At 38.3% G+C, this 15,166-nt stretch overlaps 3 protein-coding genes across 6 annotated transcripts; 1 reads left to right on the top strand and 2 right to left on the bottom strand.

The window, feature by feature from the left end:
- The first annotated feature begins 65 nt into the window (after window positions 1-65).
- LOC112459026 (transcription initiation factor IIA subunit 1) lies at window positions 66-5,075 on the top strand. Of its 3 annotated transcripts, none has more exons than XM_025022909.1 (7): window positions 66-611; window positions 1,438-1,648; window positions 1,798-2,184; window positions 2,414-2,622; window positions 2,741-2,887; window positions 2,955-3,044; window positions 3,131-5,075. In XM_025022909.1, exons 1-7 carry the CDS (start codon window positions 588-590, stop codon window positions 3,236-3,238), a joined length of 1,176 nt encoding a protein of 391 aa, XP_024878677.1. In that variant the 5' UTR covers window positions 66-587; the 3' UTR covers window positions 3,239-5,075. The 3 variants fall into 3 exon arrangements, with proteins under 3 accessions (XP_024878677.1, XP_024878676.1, XP_024878678.1); XM_025022908.1 differs by having other exon boundaries at window positions 68-611; window positions 2,738-2,887; XM_025022910.1 differs by lacking the exon at window positions 66-611 and adding an exon at window positions 950-1,040 and having other exon boundaries at window positions 2,738-2,887.
- Window positions 5,076-5,168: 93 nt separating this feature from the next.
- On the bottom strand, window positions 5,169-9,701 carry LOC112459025 (peroxisomal membrane protein PEX13). The gene is made up of 5 exons (XM_025022907.1): window positions 9,372-9,701; window positions 8,444-8,710; window positions 7,831-8,078; window positions 7,556-7,756; window positions 5,169-7,336 (listed from the first exon to the last, which is right to left on the bottom strand). Exons 1-5 carry the CDS (start codon window positions 9,437-9,439, stop codon window positions 6,936-6,938), a joined length of 1,185 nt encoding a protein of 394 aa, XP_024878675.1. The 5' UTR covers window positions 9,440-9,701; the 3' UTR covers window positions 5,169-6,935.
- Window positions 9,702-10,262: 561 nt separating this feature from the next.
- Window positions 10,263-14,675, bottom strand: LOC112459033 (ubiquitin-like modifier-activating enzyme atg7). Of its 2 annotated transcripts, XM_025022918.1 has the most exons (9): window positions 14,571-14,675; window positions 13,900-14,123; window positions 13,279-13,747; window positions 12,860-13,158; window positions 12,465-12,765; window positions 12,024-12,371; window positions 11,781-11,896; window positions 11,338-11,635; window positions 10,263-11,110 (listed from the first exon to the last, which is right to left on the bottom strand). In XM_025022918.1, exons 2-9 carry the CDS (start codon window positions 14,094-14,096, stop codon window positions 11,066-11,068), a joined length of 2,073 nt encoding a protein of 690 aa, XP_024878686.1. In that variant the 5' UTR covers window positions 14,097-14,123; window positions 14,571-14,675; the 3' UTR covers window positions 10,263-11,065. The 2 variants fall into 2 exon arrangements, with proteins under 2 accessions (XP_024878686.1, XP_024878687.1); XM_025022919.1 differs by lacking the exon at window positions 14,571-14,675 and having other exon boundaries at window positions 13,279-13,758; window positions 13,900-13,992.
- Between the last annotated feature and the right edge of the window lie 491 nt (window positions 14,676-15,166).

Below are 15,166 nucleotides of genomic sequence, written 5' to 3'. Positions count from 1 at the left end.
CTTGTTCATTATTTTTCTACGAATGAACAACAGAATATAAAAAAAAATATACATAGCGCAATTTCCGTTTATACGAAAAAACTACAAGTTTGGCCTAAAAACAATGCGACAGCCAATCAAATTGCAACTTTTCCGTAAGAACAGGAGTGTGCGTTTCTCTGTCTCACGAGAATAAAAAAATTCTATAGAATCTCGGGGGTTCCGATTTCTCCTCCCTTCCCGCTTTAGCCAGTTACGCCACTGCGCGCCCGTTGCGCGCCTGCGCGGAGGAGACCGGGCGCCCATCGCAGCATAATTCCCCGAGTTTACGGCCAGCCCGACGGTGTTCGTGGACGGAGCGAGAGGTGGGCCGCTGCCGTGCTCTGCGTTTTTTCTTCCCGCAAGAATACCTGTGATTGAACGGTCTCCCGAGGTGTCTACCCTTCCGCCCGCTCACCCGCTGCGACGATGTACCGGACCTGCCGGAACGGTTTCTGAAGGCGACGCGGGCAGGGTACGCTGTCCCACGCGCGGCTGCGGTCGGTGTTCCGCTTCCCCATCCCGGTCGGGCGAGCGCGTCCACGCCGATACGTGCGTGTCGCGCCACGATGGCCCTCAGCCAGACCAGCGTGGTGAGTAGAGATGAGTAGAGCGGGCCGTGAGCGCGGCCCTCCGCCTTTTCTGAGGACGTTCGCGTATTCTCGGCGATTGTCCAGAGAGAACGGGATTTTTTTCCCTCCGGAACTTCCGACGGATCCGCGCGCGTGTCCGGCGACTCGATGGCGTTCGATCGCCCCGGATGATGAGCATCGAGGGAGTTATCACATCACCTCGGTTGAAAGATCGCAGCCGAGGCAGGTTGCTTAGCGTGACCGTCCGGCTGTTCTGTTCGTCGCCGTCTCGCACACCGTCGTTCAATATCTAGATGTAAAGCGGAGATTAAGTACATTCCACTGTGATATCTCTGAGCAAACGTTTGGATGTTTACATACTTGGCTGGTTTGCTCGAATGCCGGAATCTTTTTCCCGCGATGTGATTCCCGGTGTCTCGAGGTTGTTAGGTATGCTAGGATAAATTGAATTGTAAGGCGTGAATGGCTAGCATATGTTCATGCGATATACAGTTGTGTTCCTATTATGCATCTAACACCTTTGGTTTATATTTGGTCCAAAGAGGACTTGAGAAATCAGAAATTAGTTTGAGTGTAAGAGATATTAAGATAGATACCAGAAGAATTTAATTTTCACGCAAACATCCGTACTCAAACTTATATTGGCTTATGCTACTTTAATTGTTTGATAGGAATGTATTAGCATATTTATACTTATATAACGCTTTTCGGTCAGCATGACTATTGAGATACATTTATGGAGGTTTATGTGTACTTTATATATATATATTTTTTTCATATTTTTACAATATCAAAATGACTGAATTCACTGTGAATGATTTTGCAGCTGAAATTATACAACACTGTGATAGAAGATGTAATATCGGGAGTGCGAGAGGCATTTATAGACGAAGGGGTGGACGAACAGGTTCTCCAGGAGCTTAAGCAAATATGGGAAACAAAACTGATGGCCAGCAAGGCCGTGGAATTGAATCCAGATCCACCAGAGCCGCAAGTTCCTCAAATCAACACGCACAAAGCTGTGTCCGTCAATAGAGGTTAGCGTCTTTCATTATTTTTCATTTCACAGTAAAATGCAATTTACAAGGTGATTCACTGCTATTGGGTGTTCCGTATAGAACATTCGGTAATGGTGATGCATCTTGTGTATATATAAATCGTTGTTATATGTTTGATGTTGTAACAGCTAATGTAGGAAATCATTTTGTACAACCATCTGCTGGAAAAATAGTGCCGCAAACGCAAACGCAACCTCAACCTCCACCTCAACTTCAACCTCAACCTCACCCTCAACCTCAACCTCAACCTCAACAACAACCGCAACAGCAGCAGCAGCAAGCGCAAGCACAACCACAGCAATCGTCGCAACCTCAGCAACATACGCATCCTTCCACGGGAACGACGTTGCAGCAGCAGCATTCGACGACACCGCAACAAGTGCAACAAGTGGTGACCGCCTCGAGTGTGCTTGAACGACAAGTGCCGATACAGATCACCTTACCTCCACAACCCGGCGTTCCGGACGGACCACAGCGGATTTTAAGCATACAAGTTCCTGCATCTGCTCTTCAAGGTGATTTTGCTGTGTTTCATTAAGAACAATTTGTGCAGCATAAATTAAACTGTTTTGTACATTTTATCTTGTTATATATAATTTTTATAATGCAAATCCACATAAAGATTTATAAAATATAAATGTAATTTTTTATTATCGCAGTTTATTATACTGAAAATTTGCAAAACACACGCACGCGTCAGCTATTTATCTCTGAAAATAAATATTTGTTTTTTTTTTATTTTAGCAAACCAGCTACATACGATTTTAACTGGTCCGGTAATTTCCGCGGCTATGGGTCTTCCAGCGAATTTAGCTTCGACTCTGTTGCAACAGCACGTGAATTCTACGCTGCAAGGACAAGCAACGTTAACTCCATTGCAAGTAAATCAGCCTCTTCAAGTGGTCACACAAAGTACAAACAGCGTTGTCACGCAAAGGCCGCCTCAAAATCAGGTAGAGTAGAATATTTTATATGATACGAGAGAATGTAACACAAAAGATAAGATAATGGATAAATAGATAAGTACATACACATATTATAAGTAACGTACATTATTCACTTTTTCAGCAGCAAAATAATATAAATCAGTTAGACGGAGGAGTAGGTGATTCTACTGACGATGATGATGAAGAGGAAGAAGAGGACAATGATGATGATGACGAGGATATCGATGAAAAAGAGGAGGAAGAGCATGATGAGGCAGCGGCTCGTGAAGAGGTTAATATTTATAAATTTCAAGTAACTTGAGTGAAATCTTGTCTTACAAGAGAATTGTCTGTATTAGGAACCCCTTAATTCCGAAGATGATGTCACGGACGATGATCCCGCTGATCTCTTCGATACTGACAATGTAGTCGTCTGTCAGTACGATAAGGTATGAAAGCAATTTACAGTTAATTTTTGCAATCAAATTATTTCGAACTCAATTATTTCTAATTCACGATAACGTTTTGTTTTCAGATCACAAGGAGTCGAAATAAGTGGAAGTTTTATCTGAAGGACGGTATAATGAATCTAAGTGGGAAAGACTATGTGTTTCAAAAGGCAAACGGGGACGCTGAATGGTAACTTTAGGTGCGATGTGAATATCGTGTTGCCCACAGTAAGCTCGACTCAGGGACACTGCGTGTAAAGGCAACTTGATAATGTGTTCACGTGAAACCACATTTCTAATATGGAGATATACCGACAATCTCTACGACGATTCTTCTACCGATTGCGCAAATTTGCTGCAAGTGGAAATAGCAGTATAGGGGAACAATGGCGAATGTCATCACATTATCACAAATATCGTATTGTACATTTTGTGTTATATCGTTAGCCCTCTGAAAGACAAGGGGATGCTTGAGATGTTCAGGTACGCCGATTTTACTTGTCGAAACTAGATAAGTCGCGAACTTAAAAAATGTTGATATGTTCCTTTTTTAAGTTTTTTTTTTTTGCGTTCTAATTATTGTCAGTCTTGAATATTCTTAATTATTTTGTTAATCTTTTACTTAAGGAAATTCAAGACCGAAAGTTGGGTGTAGAGGGCTAATATATATATGGTTTTTATGTAGTGCAAATTTATGAATATACAAGTGTATAAAACAATTATACAAGGTCTCCTACTGTTAGTCGTATGTTACTGGAAACTTGCTTGTGGGCGCCGAGATTCTTCTAAAAAAAATCCACGACGGATTAGTTAGCTTTTTCTAGAAAATGAGTAAACTTTTATTGAAGCGGAAGTGCGTTATGTATATATATTGACCCCGAATAATATATATGCATATTGACGAAAGCACCATATCGATTAGTGGATCTAAAACCACTAACATCATGGACAATGAAAATCCAAAAAACTAACTCTATAGATATATACATAATATATATTATATACATATATATTTTGAAATCCTCAATTATGAACTTTTTCACGTGGAAGGAAGTTGAAAAACTTCCGTTCTCTATTTGTGATCTGAATACAGAACGAGATATCGTATGTGTGTTTGAGTTAAAAAGTTTTAAGGGATTAGTAAACTCTACGGTTCATGTGTGATTTGGAATAATAAATGTGTCTTACTGTTGCCAGCATTGACAAGTTCATTTATCAAGAGGAATGAAGAACAATTCAGCATTTAGAAGATCTATCGGCGTGTTTCATTCAGGAAGTTTAAATTGCTCTGGAAGCAACAAAACTCGATCTTTATAAACTTCTGTTTTATTTCCAAATTTACAGAGTAGCTTAGTATTATTAAATGTTTATGAAATTTCTCTTTTAACTTTTAGATTTTTATGTAATATTTGACAAATGCGTATTTGAAGCTGCCATTAAAATTATTTTAATTTGCTTTCAGAACAGTTTAAATCGCCTTAGTCAAGTAAGTTGTAAGAGATTCATGAGTTAGCAAATTTTATGTTATTACACGCGCCTTAACGATTAAACGAAATCAGTGCCGTGAACGTGTTTATAAAAATTTATTCTTAAATTATAATTTATGAGTGAAAATTGTTTAGTTAGCTTAAGATAGTTGTTTAATTTGAAGAACGACGATATATAAACAAGCTTGTACGAAACTCGTAATGTGATTGTGAATATGCCAAAATAGTGTGCAATTTTTGTATTGTATCTGTTTGCTGAAAACGTCCCATGCATTGGCATATTTTTACATCCGGACGATTTATTTTAAACAATCAGCACATCACAGATCTCTAATTTGAGGTTACCAAAAAGGAGCATATATTTTATGAAAATTTTGGTGAAAATCATGCATCTTGTAGAATATGATTCATATACAGGGGCTGAGTCCGCAAAAATATTACGGTATCTGCGTTATATTGTTCGTCGTATGCCTTATATATATTCCAAGTTTGATTTATAAATTAAACTTCTTGGAATTTGCAAAATAAATGTTTCACAACAAAACTTTTATAGATGTGGGTGTGTATGTGTCTGCATATGTGTGCGCATGTTAGAAATTTTCGAACAACCGTGATTTCCTTAATGATGAGCATTCAATAATCCATAGTTATATCATTTATTTTGTTTCGTATTTAGTGCTATATATAATCGTCCAAATCGATATATGCCTATCTAAATTTCGTGTGATTATTGTTCCTAATTAACTAGATAAGGGCACATATTATGGAATTTTTCGAAATGAATTCCAATCGGAATTATTCCATTTTCCCTAGAAAACACAATAGAAATCTAGGAAATAACTAAACAATTCCGATCAGAATCCGTTATACGTGCCCAACCGATTTCAATTTCTCAAGAGCATATTGATAGGTAGCTTAGCGGCAAAACACGTTTTATTATATTAAATTTCTTTACGCAGTAATTCAATGCTTTCCCGATAAGTCATGAATACGAATCAATTCTCATTAGACTCTTCAAGCATAAATATCAACATTTTTATACATTAACGTATAATAAAATTTTGTAAATTTTATTTAAAACGACATAAAGAGAAACGTTCTCAACATTGAAGAATACATTAGGACTGTCGAATCTCACAAATTCAATATCTTAAATTCCAATTTGTGAAGAAAAATGTGCCTATAAATATATCATATATGTACATATATGCAAGTTACTTCCATTACAAATCCAATACAAAACACTGAATGGAGTAGGAAAAATAGTTACAATTAAAAAATATTACAAAAAATGTACAAAATTCTATAATTGCATATATTATAAATAATATCATAGCTTTTCCCGAACAATCGCGTCTATACTTTAGTATATTTTGATTAGGTTTTTTAAATCGGTAACAGAAAAGGCAGACTGCTTTACCAATTGAAGCAGTTAATTTTTTTCATACTGAAGTCAATATAAATTAAAAACTGGTATATGTACCTTTAGATATAGCAGTTATAAATAGAATTAGTGAATTACATGTTGGATTTACAAAAGTTCTATAATCGTCAATGATTTTTTATGTCAAATACTTTTCAGAGATTCTGCAATTTGGAGCCATCTCATATTTTGAAAATTATTAGCGTAATATTGCAGTTATTTTTTATGCAATTTGATTTCTAAATATAAACGCGATTGTATTGTCCTGTGCTTCATTTTACACATGAGATTGTGACACTACATTGCGAATATTCCCTTTCAAAGAGAGCTTGTGACATGCAAGTTACCGATTTTCCTTGTATGAGCAAGCAGTTGTAAGTCAAACAATCATATGAACAAAAAAATCATACAGTTTTGATATAAGTTTTGCTCGAGTATTCGTTGAACACCAGCGTTATTGCAGCTGAGTGCAAGTGCAAGATTGAAATATCTCGCATTTGCAAACATTCATTGTAAGAAATAAAAAATCATTTATGCACCGATATCTGCGAAATGATACGAGTTTGTTGCTTCTCTTCTGATTGAATATTCAAAGGCTTAAATTTATAAATGTATGCATGTTACAAATTCTCCTTTATTTGAATAACTTAACATATAGAAAGGTAATATATTACTGTAAATTGAAAATACCGAAACCGTTCTTATTTTACGGTCATCGGTGAATTTTCCCCCAATAGAGATAAATCATAAAAGTCTCAGTAAATCGACTTTCGTAACTATAATTCAAGCATGTGTTGAAAAAGACTCACCGCGCTTTGTTTGATACCCAGTAAATATATGGCGCGTATTTTTGTTAATATTATTTTATATCAGTCATGTCCTATAAAGGCATAGTAGGCCATATATTATAAGGTAGACATTATCACTTCGTGACTATCCGAACAAGTAAATTTAGATCGATGGTCTCCCAATGTATTTGGACTAAAGGAGATCATCTTTAATATTATTCTCAGAGAAGTCAGTACTTTGTTGGCTAGCGTTAGGTTCTAGCGTATTCATCTGTTCACCGGGAACGGTCGCACTTTGCATGGAAGTTGGAATTACCGTAGATGCGGTGACATTTCCATTGCTTTCTGATTCCGATTTCCTCTTCAATTGTCCCACTATAGTTACGTAATTGGCAGGCACCAAACCGACGTTCCTGTTGTCGGTGGCTATCCACCAACCTGGTATGCTTTTAGATTGCAAAGAGCGCGGCGCCAACCATATTTTCTGACCGGCTCTCAGGCTCAATTCCTCGTTAGAAACCGCCATGAAATCGTACATCGCTGTCGCCACGCAAACAGGATCCTCGCATTTCACCCATTCTTTCGGATCGTTAACTGTAAATTTAACAGATATAAATTGTTAAAGTGTTAAAAATTTTGACTACATAAATGTCTTATAGAATTTTTGATAAAAATAATTAGATATCTTCCCAGGATGTTTAGTGACGGACGTTTAGTGACGAGAGACGTAGATCATTACTTATAAAAATATATCATGTATTTATGTATTTATTTAAATCTGGTACCCTTAATTAGAGATGCGAAAGTAATTACCTTTTATTTGACTCTGCTTTATGCTACTCGTTATCTTGTGAATTAGATATGGAATAGCGACAAACACGCCGAGGAGTAGAATATTCATCCACGGAGAAATCCGTTCATTCGTCGCCGACGTAGTCGTCGGCCGTTCTCCGTTTAGCTGTGACACCGACTGTTGCCACAAATCCTCGGCAACAGCACTTTGCGTTTGAAGACCTAACAATAGAGTAAACGATGATAACCGCAAATAATGTAAACAGATAAAAGTCTCGGTTATGTAAGAGGCTTACCAAGCGTAAATAAAATTTTTCTGTAGATCCATTTCATGACACGGATTAAAGCAAACGTGCTCAATAGCTGGCCGACTGTTGAACGCAGTCTACCGATATTATCCGCCACGCTTAAAATCGCTCGGAACGAATTCGTCAATGCGAAATACGTTGATTCCAGCAACATCGTGATTGACGAAAATGTCTGTAACACAGACTCCACCACGCGGAAAGTCGATCTCGTGCTTTCCTCCGCGTATTGTTGAAATCTGCAATATGAAAAGCAGGTTCTTTTGGTCAAAGGATCCTAGGCGCAATCAAAGAGATTTCTTCAAACAAAAATTTCAGACTCTACAATGCTGGCAAAGAGGGAGAGGAAAAGTAGATTATCTAATTTAAACTAGACCCATCCTTTAATTTAAATTATTTAATCTTCAAATTTAAATTAGATCTATTCTTTTCGACTATATAATACTTTTTCTTGCTTTCAAGTGTACTGAGACTGAATCATTACATTTTTCAAACACTATACGTACCAAGAAAGTTATATTTTTATCGTTTCATTGTTTTATATTATAATATGTAAGTAGTCGATCCTCAATATTAATAAATGACTTCCTTTTCTCCAACATACCTGTTTTCTACGTCACCACTGTGCCCTCCAATTTGGCCATAGCTGCTGCCATAGGGATTGTAACTACCAAAAGATCCATATCCACCGTAACCTCGGTAACCACCGTAACCACCTCCGTACCCGTAGCTCCCATAATTCCCGTAGCCATAGCTCGAGCCATACGGTCTGTAGTCGTTGTACCCCGAGTAACTTTGCGCCGGCTGGCGAGGTGGCAACGGCGGTGGAACAGCTCCAGCGGTTTGGAAGGGCAAATTTAGTCCCGGCATACTGAGCAGAGTCAAAATTTTCAACGTTACATCTCACCAATATGTTCTTTGCGACTATCCTTAGCATAAAATTCACATGGTTTGTCAAATGTCATTGGTACAGGCATCGAACTGACTGCTTTGCAACAATCCATGTGGAACAGAAGACTGTACATAAATCTATAACACGTTCCAAACGTACAGAATAAAATTATCAGATGATTATTAAACTGCGCTCAAGTGCCAGGAACAACCTTAATGGATTAATGTCTGTTTCTACCAATATAGATTAATTTTAATCTCGCTTTAACTTACTGTTTATCAATTCTTGGAACCAGAAAGAGGGATAAAAAGTGAGTAGACCGAAATTAAAGTCAATCTACACATTGGTAGAACTGAGCATAAGAGATTAAAAATCTATCAGACGATTAAAATATTCAGACTGCATTTGCTCCGGGTACACAGGGGGCTTTCCAACCTATTAATCTTTTTTTCACTTTTTGATACTCGAACACCATAAATAAGATATCAGGACAGGGCTTGATTGAAGGCTGTCGGTGCGGGGGATTCGGTTGCAAGACGGCCAGATGAATGCCCTTTGACATCGACATGACTCCGCGGATGTTGCGAGATCCAGAACGAGGATACGTGTACGATACCGGGCCTGCTCGATGTCGCTTTACCTGTACGAAATGCTGGAGGAGTTCCTGAGCTGGTTGCCGTTGATAACGTTACTCCGTCCCGGTGCCATCGCTCTCGAAGCTCACGTCCGTTCTTCCGTGGACTCTCGCGACATCGGCACGCGCGACAACCGACGGCGTAAACGGTCCGCCGATTCCGCGCTGATAGCGCGGTTCAAAGTTCACGGATTTCACTGACGGAATTCCCGGAATCTGTGATCTGCGTGGAGCGGTGGACCACGCGTGCCTTTTTCACGTCCGAAGGATACTCCGGACTCCGGGGCGTCCTTTCAAATCGCGAAACGTTCCAGAACGTCACCTCATGCGGTATTAACTCGTATTGACGTATTAAAGCCCGTTCAGATGTGAGCGCTCGCTCCGTAACGCCCGGCGAAAGGCGGACGTGATCAATATACTAAAAAACTTCCTGCACGGTTCATCTTTCCTCTTTTACTTTTTACGTTGGAGAGAAAAAGAGGAAAGATGAACCGTGCGAGAGAAGTTCATCTAAAAAGAACAAGCCTAAAATCGTACACCTCCGAAGGAATGGAAAAACGTTTGGCGGGAGCCTCAACTCGCATTTTTTTCCACCTAAAAAAATCTATTCCCGTGAAATAGATGGAATCTATGGTGGAATCTGTAGATGTATTTTTGACGATCGATTTTTGAAAATTCAGGTTTTCGTGTTGTATAATGAAAGTTTGAATTTTTTTCAACGGCTCAAGCTCGCGTGATTCAGCCAATTTTTCGAAACTCTTCAAATAATTTTTTAAAATATTTCTTAATTTAATTAAACAATACAGTATAACATCAAAACTAACATACATATTGTATTTATACAATTAATATATAGTATAATTAATTAGGAAATTTTATATAATAAAAAATCAAATGTGTCATGTGAATAATTTATATTTGAAAGTGATATTGATTTACAAAAATTTATGAGGTATACCTAAGACTTTCAAACTTTCCCATGTGCCACTTTCAAAATTAACAGCTTACAAGTATTTTTATTAGCAACGATGAGATATAAAAACACGTGGAAAGTCAATGAACGAGTAAGAATAAGCGTTACAAAACAACGTATAATAGACATCCATAGATCGAACATTGATTAAAGATACATTAATTATTTTCTAACATTAACGCGCGATAATTTGATCGTAGTTTCACATATCCTATACTGAAATATCTTGTACATGTATTTCTTCAATTGCGAAATAAAAAAAAACTGTAATAAAAATTAAATAAAAGATAAGTACTTGTGTAATAAAAGGAGTTCGAACGTTTCGTAAGAACAAAAATAGTTATCATTCACAATATAAAAATTATCTACCTCACATTTCAATAATAATAAAATTATACATCACAGATAACACATAATGCGTCAATTTTAAGTAAAATATGCAACATAGACAGTTGTACAGAATTGAAGAAGCACAAAGACTTTCATCGCTCATATATATCTCTCTTGTATTAACAATCTTCACTAAAGTTTTTGATTCTATACAAACTGTAAACTTTGATTAGTTTGAACGTGCTCTTCTCCTCTTTATCAAAATGGCATATTCCGCATAAAATATTATATATTTTTACATAAAAAAATCGTGCAAGTAGTTTATAACTAAAATTCATATATTTCCCTTTTGTACGCATTTTATCATTTTGCCTGGATTATTTAATTTGCCGCTCCTTCACGACTCTTCATCCTCGCTCGAAGTGTCGATTGTATAACATAACTGAAAATTGAAAAGTGTATGTAACATCAAATACAATACGAATGCATCATTCGGCATATGTAAAGCAATTAAAATGTATTATTTTAATTTTTAATTATCAAAGTAAGAAGACTTTGTGAAATGAGTCTATATATAAAGAAATATAGAAATGATACAAAAATATTATTATTGTTTTGTAACACTTCAGATGCTAATACGCTTAATTACTTGTATATCTCGTTATATACCTCATCCAGATCGGGTCTCTTCAGTATTTCCTCGAGTCCTGATAATTTCTCGAGATAATTTGGCACATTGCAAGCGTCAAGAACGAAAGCAAAATCGCGTTGTTGATACTCCTCGATCAAAGGTGTCGAGCAAGCTGTACAGAATGGGGATCTGTGCGTAACAGTCAGTTTCATTTCGTTGCCCCAAAGCGAGCCCCGTATCGTGTGAGGTACACCACCCAATAATCCTACCAGTGGATTATCGACATTCTCTCGACAATCGTCTCTATCGTTATCCATAAGCGCTCTAGCTAAAACTCTAAACATTATGAAATTAGATTAAACTAGATCTATATTTACGTTCTATATACGTTCGTATCTATATACGTTCGTTATTAAATGTTATTGAAAGCTCTCACATATAACCAAAATCTATTATCAGCTTATATTTAAATTCAGCTTACCCTTGGGGATGTTGCGTTACTGCCATAAGTAGTTCGACTGCCAAACCCGCGGCGATTTGCGATAAACCCGGCCGACTTACGGTGCACTGCAGATCGAGCGTTCTATCAGTCTGGGACTAGAATCAGAATGAAAATGACAATCGCAGGATTAAAATAAATCTTTATTAAATTAGCTTATGTAATCTAGTTTATATCGTACATTTTTTCCACGATATCTGACATGATGTTAAAATATGTACTCACGTTTCCGGGTTGTGTTACATCGTTACAAAAGTAACATCCAAGATCGTGCCCCGCAGGGTTCTGCACCGTTAATTTAGGCGAGTCGGAATCGGAAAGATCGCGCATGCCGTGCCGTTGTACCGTATACGAATCGAAGCCCAAAGCAGCGTTAATTGCTATCTTATTCGTCGCGGCGCACATGAGGGTTGGCAGCCATCTGGCTTCTCGCGAATCCAGAAGCAAGAACACCACGTCGTGGCTGTTTACGAGTTCTTGCAGTTTGCTCACAGCTTCCCTGGTCGTCTCCATCATACTCTGGCCGACTACGTGACCGGGCATGGGGATATGCAAGATCACACCTTCCACATTCTGCAACGACATAAAATGATTTTATCGACGACTGCCTTCCTCGTCAAAATATCGTTTTGACGATGCCAACAAGTTCAATAGACGTGTACTTGCCATGCTAGGACGTATCCTGAGTAAAGCGTCTTTCGCAGCGTGCGCTTTGTGCCGACGTTGCACCGCGTCTTCGTGCGTATACAGACTCTGGCGCACCGTGTTGCTGTGAGAGACGGTAGAATTATCTACGAGCGTCATATTATTGATACCCCAGCCAAGAAGCACTCTCGCCACGGAACATCCCAGAGTACCGGCGCCCAATAGAAGGCATCGTAGACCACTGATCTTTTCCAAATCTAGATCAGGGACAAGGCGCCATTTCATCAATTTCAGATTTAAATTGATCGCTCTGTCGGATAGTCTAACGTAACACACAAACAAAATAAATAGCACTCGTATAAACATCTGTACATATAAAAATCGTTGTTAATTGACTAGAAAAACTCAAGACTTACTTGGTAGGATCCATAATGTTGGATAAATCCACGATGTTAGGGCCCATTTTCCCATTTACGTTAGCTTCCCAACCTACCAAGTGCTCTTCGGAAGTAGTTTCCATGTCTTTATCCTCTTTGATTCTAAGTGTAAATATAACTGCAGTCTCCACTTTATCGCTCCTTATAGACAAGACTTTGACGTCATTTGTAAAGCAGTACGAAGAGCAATGCCTATACAATAGGCACAGAAGGTTTCGCAAGGGCCATCCAGGTTCTGCACTTGCGCAAGGATCATAAAATGCAAAGTATACTTCACCCTAATGATATTAACGATTTCATTTATTACTAATAAGCTATTAATAATCTATCAATAATAAGTTTCTTATATATGATACAAAAATAAAAGACAATGAGAGTACAAATTCATCAGACTGTACCTGTTGTAAATCTCTCTCGTTTGATTTTGCACGTAGCACTCCCTTCGACAAGTCGTCAACGCTTAAGTCATCCTTTCCCGACGCGAAAACTGTGAAGAAGTTCCTCGATCTCGCATCCAGCTGAAGGAAGCTTTCGCGTAATTTATCTATCTGGCCGGACGTGAATTCGCCGGATGCGAATTTCGTTGGTGCGACCAAATAAATTCCCGGTAGTGAGAAAGGAGCTGGATGCGCGGCCCAATAATGAAACTTATACTTCTTCAGATCCGAATAAGCGAATACCAGGAATACCGAGAGCTGCCAGGGTTCCTGCAAGGCAGTGCCGTCTCTGATACTATCGATAACGCATTGGCCCATCGTGTCGATAAACTTCTCGGGATTTATCTGTCTGAACGCTTCATAGGTATTCGTGTTGATCATGTAGCCGTGGCAAGCTACTCCAGCATTGTGACTAGTGCTCTCCAGATTTCTGAAATTCGTCTAAATGGAGCTTATCCTATTTATTATATCGACATAGGATTTATACATTGTTATTAACAGTTACCGTTAATAAAGACACATTACATTGCAAAATATGGTTCAAGAACGTGAATTGTATTCTCATCCTTATATGGCACTCACTCATTAAACGATGTACAATCAAGCGTTAATGGATTGGTTCTCCCCTCGTCCCTCGGTCGAAGAGAAAAACTTCCCCATAAATGTATCTTGGACTTCTCGTCCAGCTTCAACTTGTCTATTTTCAGTTCGGCAAATTTTGCCCAAAACGTTGGGTCCGTCGTCGTTTTCAACTTTGTGAACCTTATCGCCTCAGACATCTTGGGGAATTGATAATCTAGTTAAATATATCTAAAAAACAAAAGAAACGACGGTAAATGGGCAGGAAGATATCTTACAACAACAAAACTGATAGCAGTACGAGTACCCCTCTGCTATAAGTAAAGATAAAATATTTCAGAGACGTACATATCGCATATGTACAAGTTTAGATTGATTGTATATCATTTTTGCATCCTACATTATTTCTAATTAATTCTAATTAATCCTACATTAATTTTTAGAAAGGCATTTCCTTAAATCGTTGGCCGCGTTAAAAAAAATTCAACAGACCCGAATGTTTTGACAGCGAGTCATGCGCTTCAAAAATAACATCTACATATATATGTACACTGTATTGTACACATATATCCGTCTCCCCTTCTAGACCGCGAATCAACACTAATTGACACAGATATACATCGAGCTCATGCAGAGCAATTGTCGGCAACAATCGCCGCGATTATACGACTTACGAGAGCAAGTGGCAAATAGAAAGCGCATATAAGAGCACAAACAAAGGCGAATGTGTCTACGAACTGGCACGAACGTCGCGTCGCTGTCGCGTCCGCGTTAACGCCTGCGCGCCTGAAGTTAGACATATGTTCGAGCGCGTCACGTGTCACGTGCGCGGCTAACTTGGGCTAACTTCATACGCGAAAAGACGAACGTATACGCGCACGGCGCAAGTTGCGCTTCGCGAATATAGTTATTCGTCTGAAGTTTCAGAAGAATCTCTCGCGAAAGGAACCGGTGAGTTTGTCAGCAAAAACTTTATCGAATGGTTTCATTAATCGTCAATTAATTATCGATTATTTATTAACAACTCGTGAATTTTATTAATTTTCATCTCCCATCTAACTTTAAAACAGACAAAGTTTTTTTTCCTGTTTTAGACTTAACTTCTGCAAAATTCAAGAAGATATAGAGTAAAATACGTTAGTGAGTGAAGCTTTATTTCGTCCTAACTTCAGAGTGCTCGAAACGTTCGTTGTCTGCTTTGTTCTTTCGCTAAACGGACGCAATATCTTCGCGGCAAGGAATTGCAGCGTGACTGCACGCCATGTGAGCA

Source organism: Temnothorax curvispinosus, unplaced genomic scaffold, assembly GCF_003070985.1.
Source record: "Temnothorax curvispinosus isolate PA1 unplaced genomic scaffold, ASM307098v1 QBEX01009448.1, whole genome shotgun sequence".
In the NCBI taxonomy this organism is placed as follows: Eukaryota; Metazoa; Arthropoda; class Insecta; order Hymenoptera; family Formicidae; genus Temnothorax; species Temnothorax curvispinosus.
Note: the sequence above shows the minus strand (reverse complement) of the source record. Positions and strands in the feature narration are given on the sequence as shown.

Bases quoted from the DNA above. Each gene is read 5' to 3' on its own strand.
- LOC112459026 (XM_025022908.1), top strand. From the start codon at position 588: ATGGCCCTCAGCCAGACCAGCGTG. The intron at 1,649-1,797 runs GTTAGCGTCTTT...ATGTTGTAACAG, and splicing joins AGCTGTGTCCGTCAATAGAG to CTAATGTAGGAAATCATTTT. The intron at 3,045-3,130 runs GTATGAAAGCAA...TTTTGTTTTCAG, and splicing joins TCGTCTGTCAGTACGATAAG to ATCACAAGGAGTCGAAATAA.
- LOC112459025 (XM_025022907.1), bottom strand. From the start codon at position 9,439: ATGGCACCGGGACGGAGTAACGTTATCAACGGCAACCAGCTCAGGAAC. The intron at 7,757-7,830 runs GTAAGCCTCTTA...CTCTATTGTTAG, and splicing joins AAAAATTTTATTTACGCTTG to GTCTTCAAACGCAAAGTGCT. The intron at 7,337-7,555 runs GTAATTACTTTC...TTAAATTTACAG, and splicing joins AAAGCAGAGTCAAATAAAAG to TTAACGATCCGAAAGAATGG.
- LOC112459033 (XM_025022918.1), bottom strand. From the start codon at position 14,096: ATGTCTGAGGCGATAAGGTTCACAAAGTTGAAAACGACGACGGACCCA. The intron at 13,159-13,278 runs GTACAGTCTGAT...TAATATCATTAG, and splicing joins ACGAGAGAGATTTACAACAG to GGTGAAGTATACTTTGCATT. The intron at 11,111-11,337 runs GTATATAACGAG...TTCAATTTTCAG, and splicing joins AGAGACCCGATCTGGATGAG to TTATGTTATACAATCGACAC.